Below are 15850 nucleotides of genomic sequence, written 5' to 3' on the forward strand. Positions count from 1 at the left end.
TCTGCCCCCCAGGCCCCACCTCCAACTTTCTGAACCATTTCAATCCCTTTCTCACATTCCTTCTCTCTTTCTCTATTCCTACATTAATCCTTGGAGACTATTTTTATAATTGCTAAGTACTTACTGGGTGCCAGGCACTGTTCTAAGCGCTGAGGTAAATATAAGCTAATCAGGTTGGACACAGTCCACATCCCACATGGGGTTCACAGTCTAAATCCCCATTTTAGAGATGAGGTGACTAAGGCAATGAGAAGTTAAGTGACTTGCCCAAAGTCGCACAACAGGCAAGTGGCAGAACCGGAATTAGAACCCAATCCTTCTGAATCCCACGCCCGTGCTCTATCCACTAGGCACCACTGCTTCTCCATATTTATGTTCCTGACGACTCTTTGGCTGCCAACTTTCCATCACTGACTTCCTGCTCCACCTCACCTCGTCCACTCACCAACTTGGACACCCACTCGATCGCATCATCTCTAATCGCAGTACAATCTCTACCCTCACCCACTCTGAAATCCCTCTCTCTGACCAACAATGTCCTCATCTGCCTTCTCTCCCACACACCTCCTTCCCACAAATTTGTTCTGTTCCCTCACAGAGATCGCCAATCTTTTGACCCACACCAATTTTCTCAAGTTATCATGCCACATTTGGTCTCCATCCCCAAACTCCCTGCCCTTGAAAACCAAATTGACACCCTCAACAGCACCCTCTCTACTGAACTCAACTAACTGTAAGCTCATTGTGGGTAGGGAATGTATCTGTTATACTGTTATATCAAACTCTCCCAAAAACTTAATACAGTGCTCTGCACACAGTAAGTACTCAATAAATAAATGAATACTGACATGCTGCTCAATCCCTTCACCAATCTAGTACCACTAAGTCACAGCCCTGGATCAACTCCAGTCTGCCTCCTTCACTCCTGTGCACAAGCCACAGAGTACCGTGGGCAGAAACCCAGATACCAGAAATCCTTGACCATCCAAAGATCATCCTTTCCTGCTACTCATTGCCCTCACCAGTTGTTTTGAAATTTTAACTCCCTCCTCAGACCCCTGCCCCTTCATCCCCCAATCCTAAAATCTCCCCTACTCCTCTCTGGTCCCTCCTTCCTCCTGTCCTTCTTTGACTCTTCCACCTTGATTACCGTATCAGCCTCCTTGCTGACCTCCCTGCCTCCTACCTCTCCAGACCATACTTCACTCTGCTGCCTGTATCATTTTTCTATTAAAACGCTCAGCCCATGTTTCCCCACTCCTCAGAAAAGTCCAGTGGTTGCCCATCCATCTCCGCATTAAGCAGAAAACTCCTTACCATCGGCTCTAAAGCAGTCAATCACCTTGCCGCCTCCTACCTCACCTCCCTGCTCTACTACTACAACCCAGCCCACAGACTTTGCCCCTCCAATGCTAACCTACTCGCTGTACATCTACCTCACCGCCGACCCTTCGCCTACTTCCTGCCTCTGCCCTGAATGTCCTCCTTCTTCATATTCGATAGAAAATTACTCTCCCCCTGCTTCAAAGCCTTACTGAAGGCACATCTCCTCCAAGAGGCCCTCCCTGACTAAGCCCTCATTTCCCCTGTGTCTACCCCAGCGCTTAGAACAGTGCTCTGCACATAGTAAGTGCTTAACAGATACCAACATTATTATTATTATTTTCCCACTCTCTTCTGCATTGGCCCGGCTTGCTCCCTTTATTCATCACCCCCGTCCCCAGTACTCATGAACATATCCATAATTCATTTATGTGTATTAATGGCTATCTCCCCAACTAGACTGTAAGGTCATTGTGGGCAGGGAATGTGTCTGTTATATCATTGTGTCATACTCTCCCAAATGCTTAGTACAGTGCCCTGCACAAAGTGAGTGCTCAGTAAATGATTGATTTCTGGGAAAGATGGGATCGGTGTCCCAAGAGAGATCTCCCTCCTCCTCTCAAAATCCACCTCCTCTATGTGCCTCCAACCCCACTCCTTCACACCTTATCAAAACACTTGCCCACTCCCTTCTTCCCTCCCTGACCGCCATCTTTAACTGTTCACTCTCCAATGGCTTCTTCCCCACTATTTTCCAACATGCACATGTCTCCTTCATCCTAAAAATACCCTCCTTTTGACCCCATGACTCCCTCCAGTTATCGCTCCATCTCCCATTCATCTCTACCATTCATCTCCAAACTCCCTGAGCAAGTTGTCTACACCTGCTGCCTCCAGTTTCTCTCCTCCAATTAATAATAATAAATGTGGTATTATCGTGCCAGGCACTGAACTACGTTCTGGGGTGGATATAAGCAAATTGGGATGGACGTAGTCCCTGTCCCACATGGGGCTCACATTCTCAATCAGTTCCCAATTCTCTCCTTGACCCCCTCCAATCTGCCTTCCACCCCCTTCAATTCACCAAAACTGTCCTCTCACAGGTCACCAATGATCTCCTTCTTGCTAGATCTGATGGCCTTTACTCCATCCTAATCCTCCTTGACCCCTCAGCTGCCTTCAACACTGTGGACCACCTCCTTCTCCTGGAAATATTATTCAACCTTGGCTTCACTGACACTGTCCTCTCCTATCTCTCTGGCTACTCGTTCTCAGACTCTTTCACATGCTCCTCCCCTGCCTCCAACCTCCTAACTCAAAGCTCAGTTCTTGGTCCCCTCCTATTCTCCATCTACACTCACGTCCTTGGAGAACTCCTATGATCGCATGGCTTCAACTTCCATCTCTATGTGAATGATTCCCAAATCTATATCTCCAGCCCTGATTTTTCTCATTCTCTGCAGTATTTCCTCCAACCGTCCGGACATCTCTACTTGGACGACCCACCGACACTTCAAACTTAACATGTCCAAAACAGATGTCCTTATCTTCCCACCTAAACCCTGTCCTACCCCTGACTTTCCCATCACTGTAGACAGCAACACTATCCTCTCTGTCTCACAAACCCTTAACCTTGGCATTGTCCTTGACTCATCTCTCTCATTCAATTTAACCCACATATTCAACTCTTGGCTAAACCTTCACAACATCTCTAAAATCAGCCCTTTCCTCTCCTGTCTCAATTACTGCATCGCCAACCTTACTGACTACCCTGCCTCTTGTCTCTCCCAACTTCAGTCCATAATTGACTCTGCTGCCCAGATCATTTTTCTACAAAACTGTTTAGTCCATGTTTCCTTACTACTCAAGAACCTCCAGCGGTTGTCTATCCACCTCCACATCAAACAGAAGCTTCTTTCCTTTGGCTTTAAAGCACTCAATCATCTTAACTCCCCACCACCTACCTTACCTCTCTGATTTCCTACTACAATCCAGTCCAAACGTTTCGCTCCTCTAATGCCAACCTACTCACTGTACCTCGATCTCGTCTATCTTGTCTCTGACTACTTGCCCATGTCCTGCAACTCCCTCCCTCTTCATATCGACAGGCCACACTCCCCACCTTCAAAGCCTTTTATTAAAAACACATCTCCTCCAAGAGGCCTTCCCTGATTAAGTCCTCATTTCCTCTTCTCCAACTACTTTCTGCATCGCCCTTGCACTTGGATTCGTACCCTTTATTCAACCCACGCTCAGCACTTATGTGCATATCCATAATTTATTTACATTAGAATCTGTCTCCCCCTCTAGACTGTAAACTCTCTGTTGGCAGAGAGCACGTCTACCAACTCTGTTATATTGTACTCTCCCAAGCACTCAGAACAGTGCTCTGCACACAGTCAGTGCTCAATACCACTGATTGATTGATAACACAGGTCTCCTGCTTCCCAGAGTAAGGCTCCTACCACCAGATCAAGTGCAGGGCTATAGTTAGAGAGTAAGAGGTGGAAGAAGAATAAAGGAGTGAGATGGAGAAGGAGTGGCCAGATAGGAGGAGAACCTGAAAGTGTCATGTCAGTGAAACCCAGGTGAGAAAATATTTCCAGTAGTAGGGAGTGATCAAATGGAAGCAGTGTGAATAATACAGTACAGCTGGTAATAGAAAATAGGGGAAGCATGCCATAGTGTGAGAGAACATTGGTGGGAAGGAGGGCTGGTGAGGGCTTAAAAAAATCTGCCTTGGACAATCCATAAAATGGATAAGCTATGCATGGAAAAAAGTTAAAAGGAGATGGAAAGACTCTACATCTAGTCTAAGCAGAACATTCACATTTGTGTGACTTTTGATCACCAATTTTGGTCCATGATACTGTCTGCCTTTCCCTTTGATGTATAGGAGGAAGATTTTCTTCTTCGATCCTGCTGATAAATGGAATATAAGTCTCAAGGATGCTTATCTAACCCCCCCCCCCCCAAGTGTCACCACAATCTGTGGTACCAGAAGGCCCCCGAGAAACATTCTGTTAGAAAACATAAAATGGGAGGATGAGGGGGGCGGTTCTTGTAATCATTTTTTCTGTGCTTATTTCTACACACAGAGTTCATCCAGATATTAGTGCTAGGCATGGATCAGTGATTAAAAAAGGTCAAGTGCATCATGTCTGAGTATATTACACAAGTAAATATTTTCAGAGACACTTTATATTTTAAGTTTCTATTCAGGCAAAATCGTGATGCTCAGACCAGCACTTTCTCCACTGAGTGCTTTAATACATCGTTCAGAGAACTCACCGCTGGCTCTCAAGGTTTTATTGAAATATCGTTCATTATTTCCACACATGTCATTCCAGGTCAGAGTAGAGAATCATCCAAATACCCCAAGGCCAGAAAAGAAAAATCCTGCTAGCCATCATCACTCCCTCAGCTGGCTCTTTCTTACCCATCTGCTCTCTTCTCCCACTATGCCCCAGCTCACGCTAACTTCCGTCTATCCCTTCTTCTTGACTCTCCCTTCTCTGATTCTTTCCACATGCCCTTACCCCTTGTCTGGAACAGCCTCCCCATTCAGCTTTGCCAAACCATGTCTGTCTCCAACTGGGTAGGACCACACGCATGCCCACCCAACTCTCTGGAACCTCCATGTAGGTAAGAGGTGTCACTTCTTGTTTATGGTAGAGCAAGCGAAGAGAGAGAATGAGGGTGGCCTGGCTCTTTCTGCTGTTGGTGAGCTATTCACAGGAGTGGCTGGGTTCCCAAGAGACTAGGTTTAAAAAAAGAGAGAGCCCTAAGTTCATCAAATAACCACCTACAAGCTAAACAAAGAAACTACCAAATAAGACTACCTTGAATGTTGTGCCATCCTTGTTTGTGTCTTGTTACTCACCACATCCCCAGGGTTCATCTTCAGGTAACAGGTAATGCCTATAACGGCTGGCCAGAAGGCTTTTGTCCCATTTATCAACTAGGTGAAGCTGATAGCTACCTACACTCCCTACCCCCAGTTAAATGCATATCCATGCTCTCTGCCTCTGTTGCCATCTTAAAGCAGACACACCCTTAAGCATTCCAAAGGGGTCTTGAATGGGTGGGCCGGGATTGTCTCTGTTTATTGCTGAACTGTACTTTCCCAGCGCTTAGCACAGTGCTCTGCACACAGTAAGCGCTCAATAAATATGATTGAATGAATGAACTGCAATTTTTCAGAACCTGTGAGAAGGAATAATAAAGTGCGAAAGAGTGAAAAGTTTGTCTCCACTTACTCCCAAAATTCCATGACTGGGGAGGTGGCGTTCTGCAAGGAGAGCTGGCTGCAGTTGCTCATGTTCAGCTTCTGAAATTCCACACAGTTTTCTATAATAGGAAAACAAAGGGAAATTGTCCTTCAGATAGGGAATACACTTGTGTTCTGTCAATCACGGAAAACACATATGGTTAATAATACATTCAGAGTGGTTCCCCTGGCTGCTCTCTGCAACAAGGCTCATGGAATGGCATGTACTTAATTGCAAACCAGGGCATGGCAGCGTGCTTGGGACCATGTACCCCTGGGTACCTCACCTACATTACTGGATGGGGAAATTGACAGAGCATCTCATAGGAAGAACATGGGCACACGCACAGCCCAGCCTGCCCAGGCAATAGTTCCACAGCCATCTGGATGATTCTGAACTTCTCACTCTAGGCTTCAAGGCTCTCCATCACCTTGCCCCCTCCTACCTCTCCTCTCTTCTCTCTTTCTACTGCCCACCCCGCACGCTCCGCTCCTCTGCCGCCCACCTCCTCACCGTCTCCCGTTCTCGCCTATCCCGCTGTCGACCCCTGGCCCACATCCTCCCACTGTCCTGGAATGCCCTCCTTCCTCACCTCTGCCAAACTAACTCTCTTCCCCTCTTCAAAGCCCTACTGAGAGCTCACCTCCTCCAAGAGGCCTTCCCAGACTGAGCTTCCCTTTTCCCTCTGCTCCTTCTGCTGCCTCTCTGCCCCCCTTCACCTCCCCTCAGCTAAGCCCCCCTTCCCCCTTCCCCTCCCCTCAGCACTGTCCTCGTCCACTCATTTGTATATATTTTTATTACCCTATTCATTTTGTTAATGAGATGTACACCTCCTTGATTCTATTTATTGCTATTGTTTTTGTCTGTCTCCCCCGATTAGACCGTAAGCCCATCAATGGGCAGGGATTGTCTCTATCTGTTGCCGAATTGTACATTCCAAGCGCTTAGTACAGTGCTCTGCACATAGTAAGCACTCAATAAATACTATTGAATGAATGAAGGAAATAGAGACCTGGGAAAACAGGAATAAAGATCCAAAGAGAAATAAGACTCCAAATACCTCAGAGAGGGCTCGACCTAAAGGAAGACCTACTGCTCCATGGTAAGGACACTGAAATTAATCTCACAGTGAAAATGCATTGGAAAGCCAGAGAGATGATGACACATAATAGAGTGACAGATTTGGAAAATAAAGGCAATGATAGAGAGTCAGTGAGAGGGGGCCACTCAGACAGCAAGAGAGTAAAAGTGAGAAAAAGACACAGAGAGAAGACAAAAGAAGGTAATGATACACACATTTTGCATTAAATCCTAGCCAGAGATCAATCTCCAGTTCTCAGATCATCGCTTCGGTTCTCAGGGGCTCAGGCTGCATCCTTGCTGACCCCAGTGAGTCCTGGAGAAGCCCAAAAGGCAGGGATGGATACAGGCATCCCCACCTACGTGCCGGTAGTGAAACTAAGCACTGACACTGAGGTGGTTCCATGAAAATAGTTTCCCATAGGAAATAATGTACAGCACCTTATTGTGGAAAGACACATTTAATGTAGTTAACACTGTTGAACTAATATGAGCAATGTAAATATGGACCAATAACAAAAGGTGATCAATTTAAATGTGAACATCCGCACACATTAAAAACCAGAATTGTCCTCACCACCGACCTCTCCAAGCCCAGATATTTGCATAGAATGATTCGATACTCACCTGAGTTCAGGTCCTGCCACCCACCTAGTTTAACCGCCAGTCTTAAATGTAACTTTGTTTCCTCTTCTGGGTAACAGTAGCTTTGGTAACATGCTTCGAAATGCGGATACCCTGTCCTGTACTAGCGAAGCGGCAACTTCTATACAAAACACAGCAGCCGTGTGTGTTGGTACACGGGGGGCTGCCCATTGGGTCCGTGTAAGACCAACACACAGGACACACTACGCCGTTCAAAGCAGAGGCGTGGTCAAACCAGGGCACTGTTGCCAAGTGAGAGCACACCGTCAGAAGTAGTGGTATCAAAATTCAAAAGTGCTTTGGTGCAGGAGTCCCAAAAGAAGAGCATAATAAATGGCAATGCTGTACACCCTGCAATGCAAAATAAAGAGCTCTCTTCTTCTTCTTCAGCATGGCCTCGAAGAGAGCGATAAGACTTCTAACTTGTAGCAGCTACTTTGCTGTGTACATACCTGTGTTCCACTCATGCCCACAGGAGGCCCACGGGAGTTCAGTGGTGAAGCAGTTACACAAGTAGAAGACGGCCCATGCCAGGATGATGATGTAGTAGACATTTAAATGGGCCTCGATGACTTGTGTTGCATATCCAATGCCTAAAATAGAGCAAGGAAAAAAATGACATACCTTTCTCCCCTCAAAACAACTTTGAGCTACCTGCTCCATCTCGTATTTTAACATTCCTCAGATTAGTGAAAATCATTAAGACTAATTTCATTACCTTCAAATAAAGGACAGATTTTCCTCCAGCATGTAATGCCACCTTCACTAGTAAACTGTCCCAAGGCAGTCTCCAAGAAGAATACAGGTATTCCACAGCAGATGAAGAAAACCACATATGGAATTAGGAAAGCACCTGCAAAAAGATATGACAGGGAATTTCAATTCATCAAAATTATTTCAGATTTTAATGTTGTACAGTCTGAAATGCCAGTTGTTCCGGAAACTTGAATGTGGATGTTCAATAGCCAGTGCATATCTCTCTCTAGTTATTGGCACTTTCCATTCAAAAATAGCTTCAAGAAAGAAAAATAATTAATTCGGGAATTGTAGCTGCTGTTTTATTTGTTTCCCTGGGCTCAGACTGACCTTCGGTGATTTTTTTTTCCATGAACAACAACAACAATAAAAAAAAATCACACAAACTTAAAATAGTTAATATTTAAAGAGTTAAACATCTGAGCATCTGTGTATGAGGTGAAGGGAAAGGAAAGGAACTAATAAGCTCCAAGGTTCAGAAGAACCATGCATGAGCAGAATTGGTGTCTATTTCACTTAAAAAAATTTCCACGAGCAAGACAAATCATCAACAAGTATTCACTAAGCAGCTACAGGTTTCCTAATGCTGTATTAGGTGCTGAGGGTACGTTTGAAAGAAGAAGCACGATTCCCACCCTCAGAGAGCTTACCATCTACTAAGAGAGACAAAATGGAAGAACACAGAGCCAGTTTTCTATCCATACCCTCCAATCCCATGATTAGTCAGTTGCTTTTTAAAGTCTCTGTCGCAGACGCTTTTGAAAATCTAACTGTATTACGGCATTGCTTCCCCTGTAACCATGTATTTATTGTCCCTTTCAAAGAGCTCTAATAGCGTGATACTCAGAAAAGTGACTGTTTATCCCTATCCTTTACGTAAACACACACTCAGCTCTCATCAACTCAATATAGTAAAAATCATGTAACAAATTAAATCATTGTTAAAATAAACCAATGCAGTTGTCCCTTCAGAGGTCCATCATCTCCCCTATTCTTTACTATCCTGTGAGAATAGCATAAAATGAATAAAGTCCCCCGTAAGAGGTTTCAACCTCAATCAGCCTGGGCACCAATACGTGCCTACATCTTTCTGATCTCATTTCCTTTCCTTTCTGAAGCAGCGTGGCTCAGTGGAAAGAGCAGGGGCTTGGGAGTCAGAGGTCATGAGTTAAAATCCCGGCTCTGCCACTTGTCAGCTGTGTGACTGTGGGCAAGTCACTTAACTTCTCTGTGCCTCAGTAACCTCATGTGTAAAATGGGGATCAACTGTGAGCCTCACGTGGGACAACCTGATTACCCTGCATCTACCCCAGCGCTTAGAACAGTGCTCGGCACATAGTAAGCGCTTAACAAATACCAACATTATTACTATTATTATTATCATTATTGTTAAAGTGACTACTTTTCAACATTTTACTCTAAGAAAAACAAAAATAACAATGAACTGCTATAGGTTACAATGAATTGAATGGTTTAAAATGGAGAAATATAAATTTTTGATAAGTATATTCCCCGGGAGTAGCTTTGAATTAGAAGAGCAATAAAGGGGAACCTTGCTATGCCATGCCAGATGAATTCTAAATCCATGCAACCAATCATAACAGAGGATCACCAATATTACTTGCTAACCGCTGATCTGGAACCTGAAAATGTCACTGAACCTTCGCAGTAAGTAAAAGCATTTCATTCGGTGCTTACAAAACAACTGTCCTTAGGTCAATACATCCCAGCCAGGGGATCCATACGGATAAGTAACTTTTCTAGTACAGAAGATGCAAATTTCAAGGATCAGTCTCTGATTTATCAAAAGGGATCCTTCCATTAATTTGCATGGTTCGATTTATAATTTGCACGATTTTTATTAGCTCAGAAAGAAGAGGAGAAGGTTTTCACGTGAGGGTAGACGGGCAATGTAATATCGAGCATCAGTTATCGATCTGACGAACACATTCAGAGACTTCCTAAAACAAGATTCATGCAGACATGCATTTTGGTTTCTCAGACCTTGCTCCTTCTTGTGCAAAAAAATACATTGGAAAACCGCTCCATTACCAGTGCAAAACACGCTCTGTGGAGTTGGCCTAATTTATGAATGGCCCCAAGAAAGAGCACCAAGTGCCGTTTTCTCTTGCTCCAGACACCATCCCAACACTGATAAAGCCTCTTAGGAGAAGCTCTGTAGAAGTGGAAGAGCCCTTCTACGCAAGACTGTAAGCCCGTCAAAGGGCAGGGACTGTCTCTGTTACCGATTTGTACATTCTAAGCGCTTAGTACAGTGCTCTGCACATAGTAAGCGCTCAATAAATACTATTGAATGAAATAAATAAATACTATTGAATAATCACTTGGCTATTTACTTTGCATCTTCTCTCCTTAGAACAGAGAAGGGAAGAAAAGCCAAATCACCTGCATACTAGCTTCTACAAACCATGCCGAGATGTAGAGGCATCTGGTTGGGGACATATTTTCTGATGGATGGAGGTGGGTGATTCTAGCAATGGCCAAGATGTGGAGGCATCTGGTTGGGGACATATTTTCTGATGGATGGAGGTGGGTGATTCTGGCAATGGCTAAAAGGAGAGAGGGGGGTATCGGTGTGTTTCTCCAGAAATCCCCTCAGCTTGGATACTCTCCTCCTGGTTGGAGAGTACGGCTCGGCCATTTGTCAGCTGTGTGACTTTGGGCAAGTCACTTAACTTCTTGGTGCCTCAGTTACCTCATCTGTAAAATGGGGATTAAGACTGTGAGCCCCACGCGGGACAACCTGATTCCCTTGTGTCTACTCCAGCGCTTAGAACAGTGCTCGGCACATAGTAAGCGCTTAACAAATACCAACATTATTATTATTAGAGTAACTCACGCTCAGCAATTGTCAACTCGGTCTCCTTGCTTGCCTAGTTATCAAATCCAGCTAGACTGCACAGATGCTTCCCACTCATCCTGTTGATTAGTACAGACAGTAAACAATACCAGTGTCTTTACCACTCACCGGGGATGTTACCCCAGGTGAGCAGCTATTTCCAAAGCCGGTTTAAAGCAGCAGCACCTGCCTGGTTCAAAATTCCCCCTGTCCCTCAAGGCGTAGTTCTTCAAACCCAGCACCTCCACATCCCTGAGATACTGAGATGACAAATCGGAATAACAGGGAAGAACCGAGTGACAGAAAGTCATGATTCTCCAGATACACCTCGTATGGCCTATCTCTATTTTCCCCCAGAGCCGAATGTGGCCACAGCTGTTTTCAGGCTTAGGAGACTAACAGAGTTTAAGTCGCTTTTGCCCCATGGTCCTTTCTTTCCCACAGCTTGTCTTGCTACAGAGATTGCAACTACTGTCTGTAGAAATGGGAACACACAGAGCCAATGTCAGATCATTCAGTGGCCCCGCGAACTCTCTCGGGCTCACTCTCTCGGGCTCTTTCCCCTTTCCCTTGTAAACAGTCTTCCTAAGTTACTTCATAACTTCCGGAGGCTGGTGTAGAGCAAGCTCGGTGTTTTAATAATCGGTGGTTTCGCCCTTACAAAGCAGAGGGAACTTTTTCTCTCCTCCCCTGATCCTCACATCGGCTCCCACGCTCACATTCACAGGTACTCGCAGAGAGAAGCGTACAGATAGGCGCATGGAGCCTCAAACTAGGTGAACAGATGTGATGAGCTGGTGGGAATAAACGACCCGGAGCGCTGAGAATAATAGGGAACCCAAACCTTCCCCTCTCCCTCCCTTCACTAGAGCAGTAGTGATCCGGACCCCATCTTTCCCGAGACCCGCTTACCGTCTTCACCCTCCCCCCCCCCCCCCAGTCCACACAGGTGACACTTTCCCTCCATAGCGTCTTCCGGAGGACCCCCACACCTAGACCGCTTTCCGTCGGCTGGTCGGGGGCAGGGAAGGGGGGTGTCTGATGATGATGATGATAATAATAATGTTGGTATCTGTTAAACGCTTACTAGATGCAGAGCACTGTTCTAAGCGCTGGGGTGGATACAGCCCAGGGTGTCCCACGTGAGGCTCCCAGTCTTAATCCCCATTTTACCGAGGAGGGAACTGAGGCCCAGAGAAGTGAAGTGACTCGCCCACAGTCACACAGCTGCCAAGTGGCAGAGGCGGGATTCGAACCCATGACCTCTGCCTCCCAAGCCCGGGCTCTTTCCACTGAGCCACGCTCTTTCCTACCGACCGCGTTCTTTCCACGAGCGCTCAGTACAGTGCCCCGCACGCAGTGGGCGCTCAGCAAATACCGCTGAGTGAGGGATCCATTTCGGGAGTGTGGGTAACCCCGGTGGCGCACATCAAGCAGCGTGGAGGAGTAGAGAAGCAGCGTGGTTCAGTGGAAAGAGCCCGGGCTTGGGAGTCAGAGGTCGTGGGTTCTAATCCCGACTGCGCCGCTTGTCAGCTGTGTGACTCTGGGCAAGTCACTTCATTTCTCTGTGCCTCATCTGGAAAATGGGGATTGACTGTGAGCCCCACGTGGGACAACCTGATCACCTTGTATCCCCCAGCGCTTAGAACAGTGCTTTGCACAGAGTCGGCGCTTAACAAATACCATTATTATCATTATCAAGAGGTGACCCTCCCAGGGGGCTTTCAAGTTGGCCGAAGGGGCCCGGGACCCCCAGCTCAAGCCCAGCCGGGAACTTTCTTCCCTCCCTCCCTCCGGGGCTGCCCCGTCCTCGCTCACCTCCTCCATTCTTGTAGCACAGGTAGGGGAAGCGCCACACGTTGCCCAACCCGATGATCTCTCCGGCCACGCTCAGCACGAACTCCACCTTGTTGTTCCAGTGGCCCCGCTCGTGCACCGCCTTGTCGCCGCCGGGGACCAGGCTGGTGCTGGAGGCCTCGGGGTCCCGGGCCTCCTCCGCTTTGCCGTTGCCGATGGGGAGCGCCTTCTCCGCGGTCATGGCTCCGAGCAGCCTGCGGGCGAGAGCGGAGCGCGCCGGTGAGGCCCCGGGTCCCTGGCACTGCGGGGCCGCCCGGGGCGGGCTGGGTTTTCAGGAGGCGCGGTGGGCGGGAAGGGGAAAAGGGTGTGGGGAAGTTGGGGGGCGGGAGGGGGGGGGGGGACGGAAGGGAAAAGAGAGGAGGGGGAGGGAAGGACAGAGGGAGGAAAGAGGGCGGGGGAGGGGGGGAGCCAAGTTAACGGGCCCGGAGCTGGTGCCAGGGACGGGGAGCCGGGGAGGCGTGGAACGGAAGGGAGGGAGGGAGACGAGCCACTCACGGGTCTACTTCGGCTGGGTTCGATCCCGGCCCGTCCGGAGGAGGTGTTGGCCCGAGGAGGTCGAGCGGGACGACGCACACCCTCTTCTCCCTTCTTCTCTCCTTCCCGCGGCTCCCCCACTTGAGGATGCGTCTGCCGCCGCCGCCGCCCCCCGGCCGGGCGGGGGCCGCATAGGCGGGTCCCGGAGCCTCCGTTCCTCCCGCCGTCCGGGCGGCCCAGGCGGCCGCCGACCCCCCCGGCGGGGGAGACGGGGCCCAGACGCTCCCCTCCGCGGCCCCGCGGGGACCGCGCGGCGACACCCCGCCATCCGCGGCCGGCGCGATCCGCGCTTCCAGCCAGAGCGCCGGGAACGGGCGCGAGCGGCCCAGGGCGCGCCTTCGAAAAGTCCACAGGACCCTGGAGAACGTGGGCTGCCTTTGGGGTCGGCGCCCCCGCCCGACCCTGTCGGCTCCCTCCCTCATCCCGGAGCGCCCGGCCCCCGTCCTGCCCGAGCGCCCACTCTGTGCACAGCACTGGCCGTCTGGGTCCCACCCGGGAGGAGCCTAAGAAGGGATCCCTGCCCTCGTGGAGCTTCTTCGGTCTCAGGGGTCTGCGTGGGTTGGGGTGGCGGGGAAGAAGAGGCAGGAGACACACGGCGATGAATATACAGCGATTAAAAGCGCGGAAGCGTCGATATAAATAACCGACACACGTGGATAAGCCAGTAACGAGCAGATAAACAGATCTATACACGAACGCTGAGGTGATGGGCTCGGAGGATGGCCCGACTGGGAAGGTGGGGGAATCGATTAGGGGATGCCTCCTGGAGGAAGGCTTTTTCTGAAGGAGGGCAGGGGAGAGGGGGATGTCGTTGGGCGAAACTCAGGGGAGAAGGAGCTCTTCGCGGGAGAGAGGGACGATCCCTAAAGCGGAGTCGAGAGAGTTAAGAGCAAAGAGAAGGTAGGAAGCGACCGCTAGGTAAAGAGGAGCCAGCGGCTGAGCAGGAGGTTTTGTTTAAGGTGAGAAGAGAGGGGGAGCCGCGGGAGGTTTTTAAGCAAGGGAACCAGTTGAAAAACGGCCATCTGGGCAGTCAGTTGGGTGTAGAACGCACTCACTGAAAGAGGGAGAGAAACCAGTTAGTTGGCTAGTACGGCTGGGAACCGGTGACAATGTGTAGCGGGATGGCGAGGAAGAACCAGCGGGACTCAGAGAATGACAGCGTGAGAAGTGAATGAGAAAGGGGAATCAAAGATGCTACAGTTCCAAGGGACGGGGGTTAGATTTTAAGAAGGGCCACCAGATCGCCTCGTGGGAGACGGTGGAGGAGGGGGGAGAAGGAAGAGAGTAGGAGGAGACTGAGAAGGTAGGGGAGGAGAATCCGTTCACCTGTGCTTTGGGCCCCATTCCTCTCATTTCTTGAAAACACATGCTCCCCTCTCTGCAAATTGGCAGTCTTCAAACTCTCCCTATCCTGCTTCCTTCTCTTCTGCCTTCATTCATGCCCAGGTTGCCTCTACACTGAAAAAGAAGAGGTAGCAGGGGGCATTAGAGGGTCTCGTCTATTCGTTCAGTCGTTCACTCAACGGTATTTATTGAGCGCTCACTGTGTGCAGAACACTGTACTAAGCGCTTGGGAAAGTACAATCCAACAATAAACACATTTCTCGCCCACAGTAGGCTTACAGTCTGGATGGAGGAGAGACAGAAATCGGTACAGATAGATAAATTAATAATAATGTTGGTATTTGTTAAGCGCTTACTATGTTCAGAGCACTAAGCGCTGGGGGAGATACAGGGTAATCAGGTTGTCCCACATGAGGCTCACAGTTAATCCCCATTTTACAGATGAGGTAACTGAGGCACAGAGAAGTTAAGTGACTTGCCCACACTCACACAGCTGACAAGTGGACAAATTACAGATATGTCCATAGGTCCTGTGGGGCTGGGAGGAGGGAAGAACAAAGGGAGCAGGTCAGGGCGATGCAGAAAGGAGTGGGAGAAGAGAAAAGTGGGGGCTTAGTCTGGGAAGGCCTCTTGGAGGAGATGTGCCTTCAATAAGGCTTTGAAGTGGGGGAGAGTAATTGTCGGAATGGGGGGGGGGGGGGCGTTCCAGGCTAGAGGCAGGACGTGGGCTAGGGGTCGGCGGCGAGACAGGAGAGACTGAGGCACGGCGAGAAGGTTAGCACCAGAGGAGCGAAGTGTGCCGCCTGGGTTGTAGAAGGAGAGAAGCGTGGTGAGGTAGGAGGGGGCAAGGTGGCAGAATGCTTTTAAAGTCAATGGGGAGGGGTTTTTTGAGGAGCAGGGTGACATGTCCTGAGCGTTTTTGTAGAAAAATTATCTGGGTAGCAGAATGACGTATGGACTGGAGTGGGGAAAGACAGGAGGCGTGGAGGTCAGCAAGGAGGCTGATGCAATAATCCAGGTGGGCTAGGGTGGGTGGTAGTCTACCTTGTTAACAAAATAGTCTGGGAGCTTCAGTAGGAAGAAGAGTCAGCGGAGACTGCAGAATGGTGTCGAAGGTCTGGGGAAGCCAGTGAGGACTATCGATTAATCAATCAGTGGTATTTATGGATCACTTACTGTA

At 48.8% G+C, this 15850-nt stretch overlaps 1 protein-coding gene across 1 annotated transcript in view; it reads right to left on the reverse strand.

Moving 5' to 3' along the window:
- Positions 1–13415, reverse strand: part of SLC6A11 (solute carrier family 6 member 11) — a 99291-nt gene extending 85876 nt beyond the window's left edge. Inside the window, exons 1-5 of the mRNA XM_029052240.2 lie at positions 13288–13415; positions 12754–12986; positions 8038–8172; positions 7772–7912; positions 5583–5673 (exon numbers count right to left, since the gene is read on the reverse strand). Coding sequence (XP_028908073.1) covers positions 5583–5673; positions 7772–7912; positions 8038–8172; positions 12754–12973 — 587 coding nt within the window. The 5' untranslated portion in view covers positions 12974–12986; positions 13288–13415. The remainder of the gene's footprint in view (positions 1–5582; positions 5674–7771; positions 7913–8037; positions 8173–12753; positions 12987–13287) is intronic.
- Between the last annotated feature and the right edge of the window lie 2435 nt (positions 13416–15850).

Source organism: Ornithorhynchus anatinus, chromosome X1 (assembly GCF_004115215.2).
Source record: "Ornithorhynchus anatinus isolate Pmale09 chromosome X1, mOrnAna1.pri.v4, whole genome shotgun sequence".
Taxonomy (NCBI): domain Eukaryota; kingdom Metazoa; phylum Chordata; class Mammalia; order Monotremata; family Ornithorhynchidae; genus Ornithorhynchus; species Ornithorhynchus anatinus.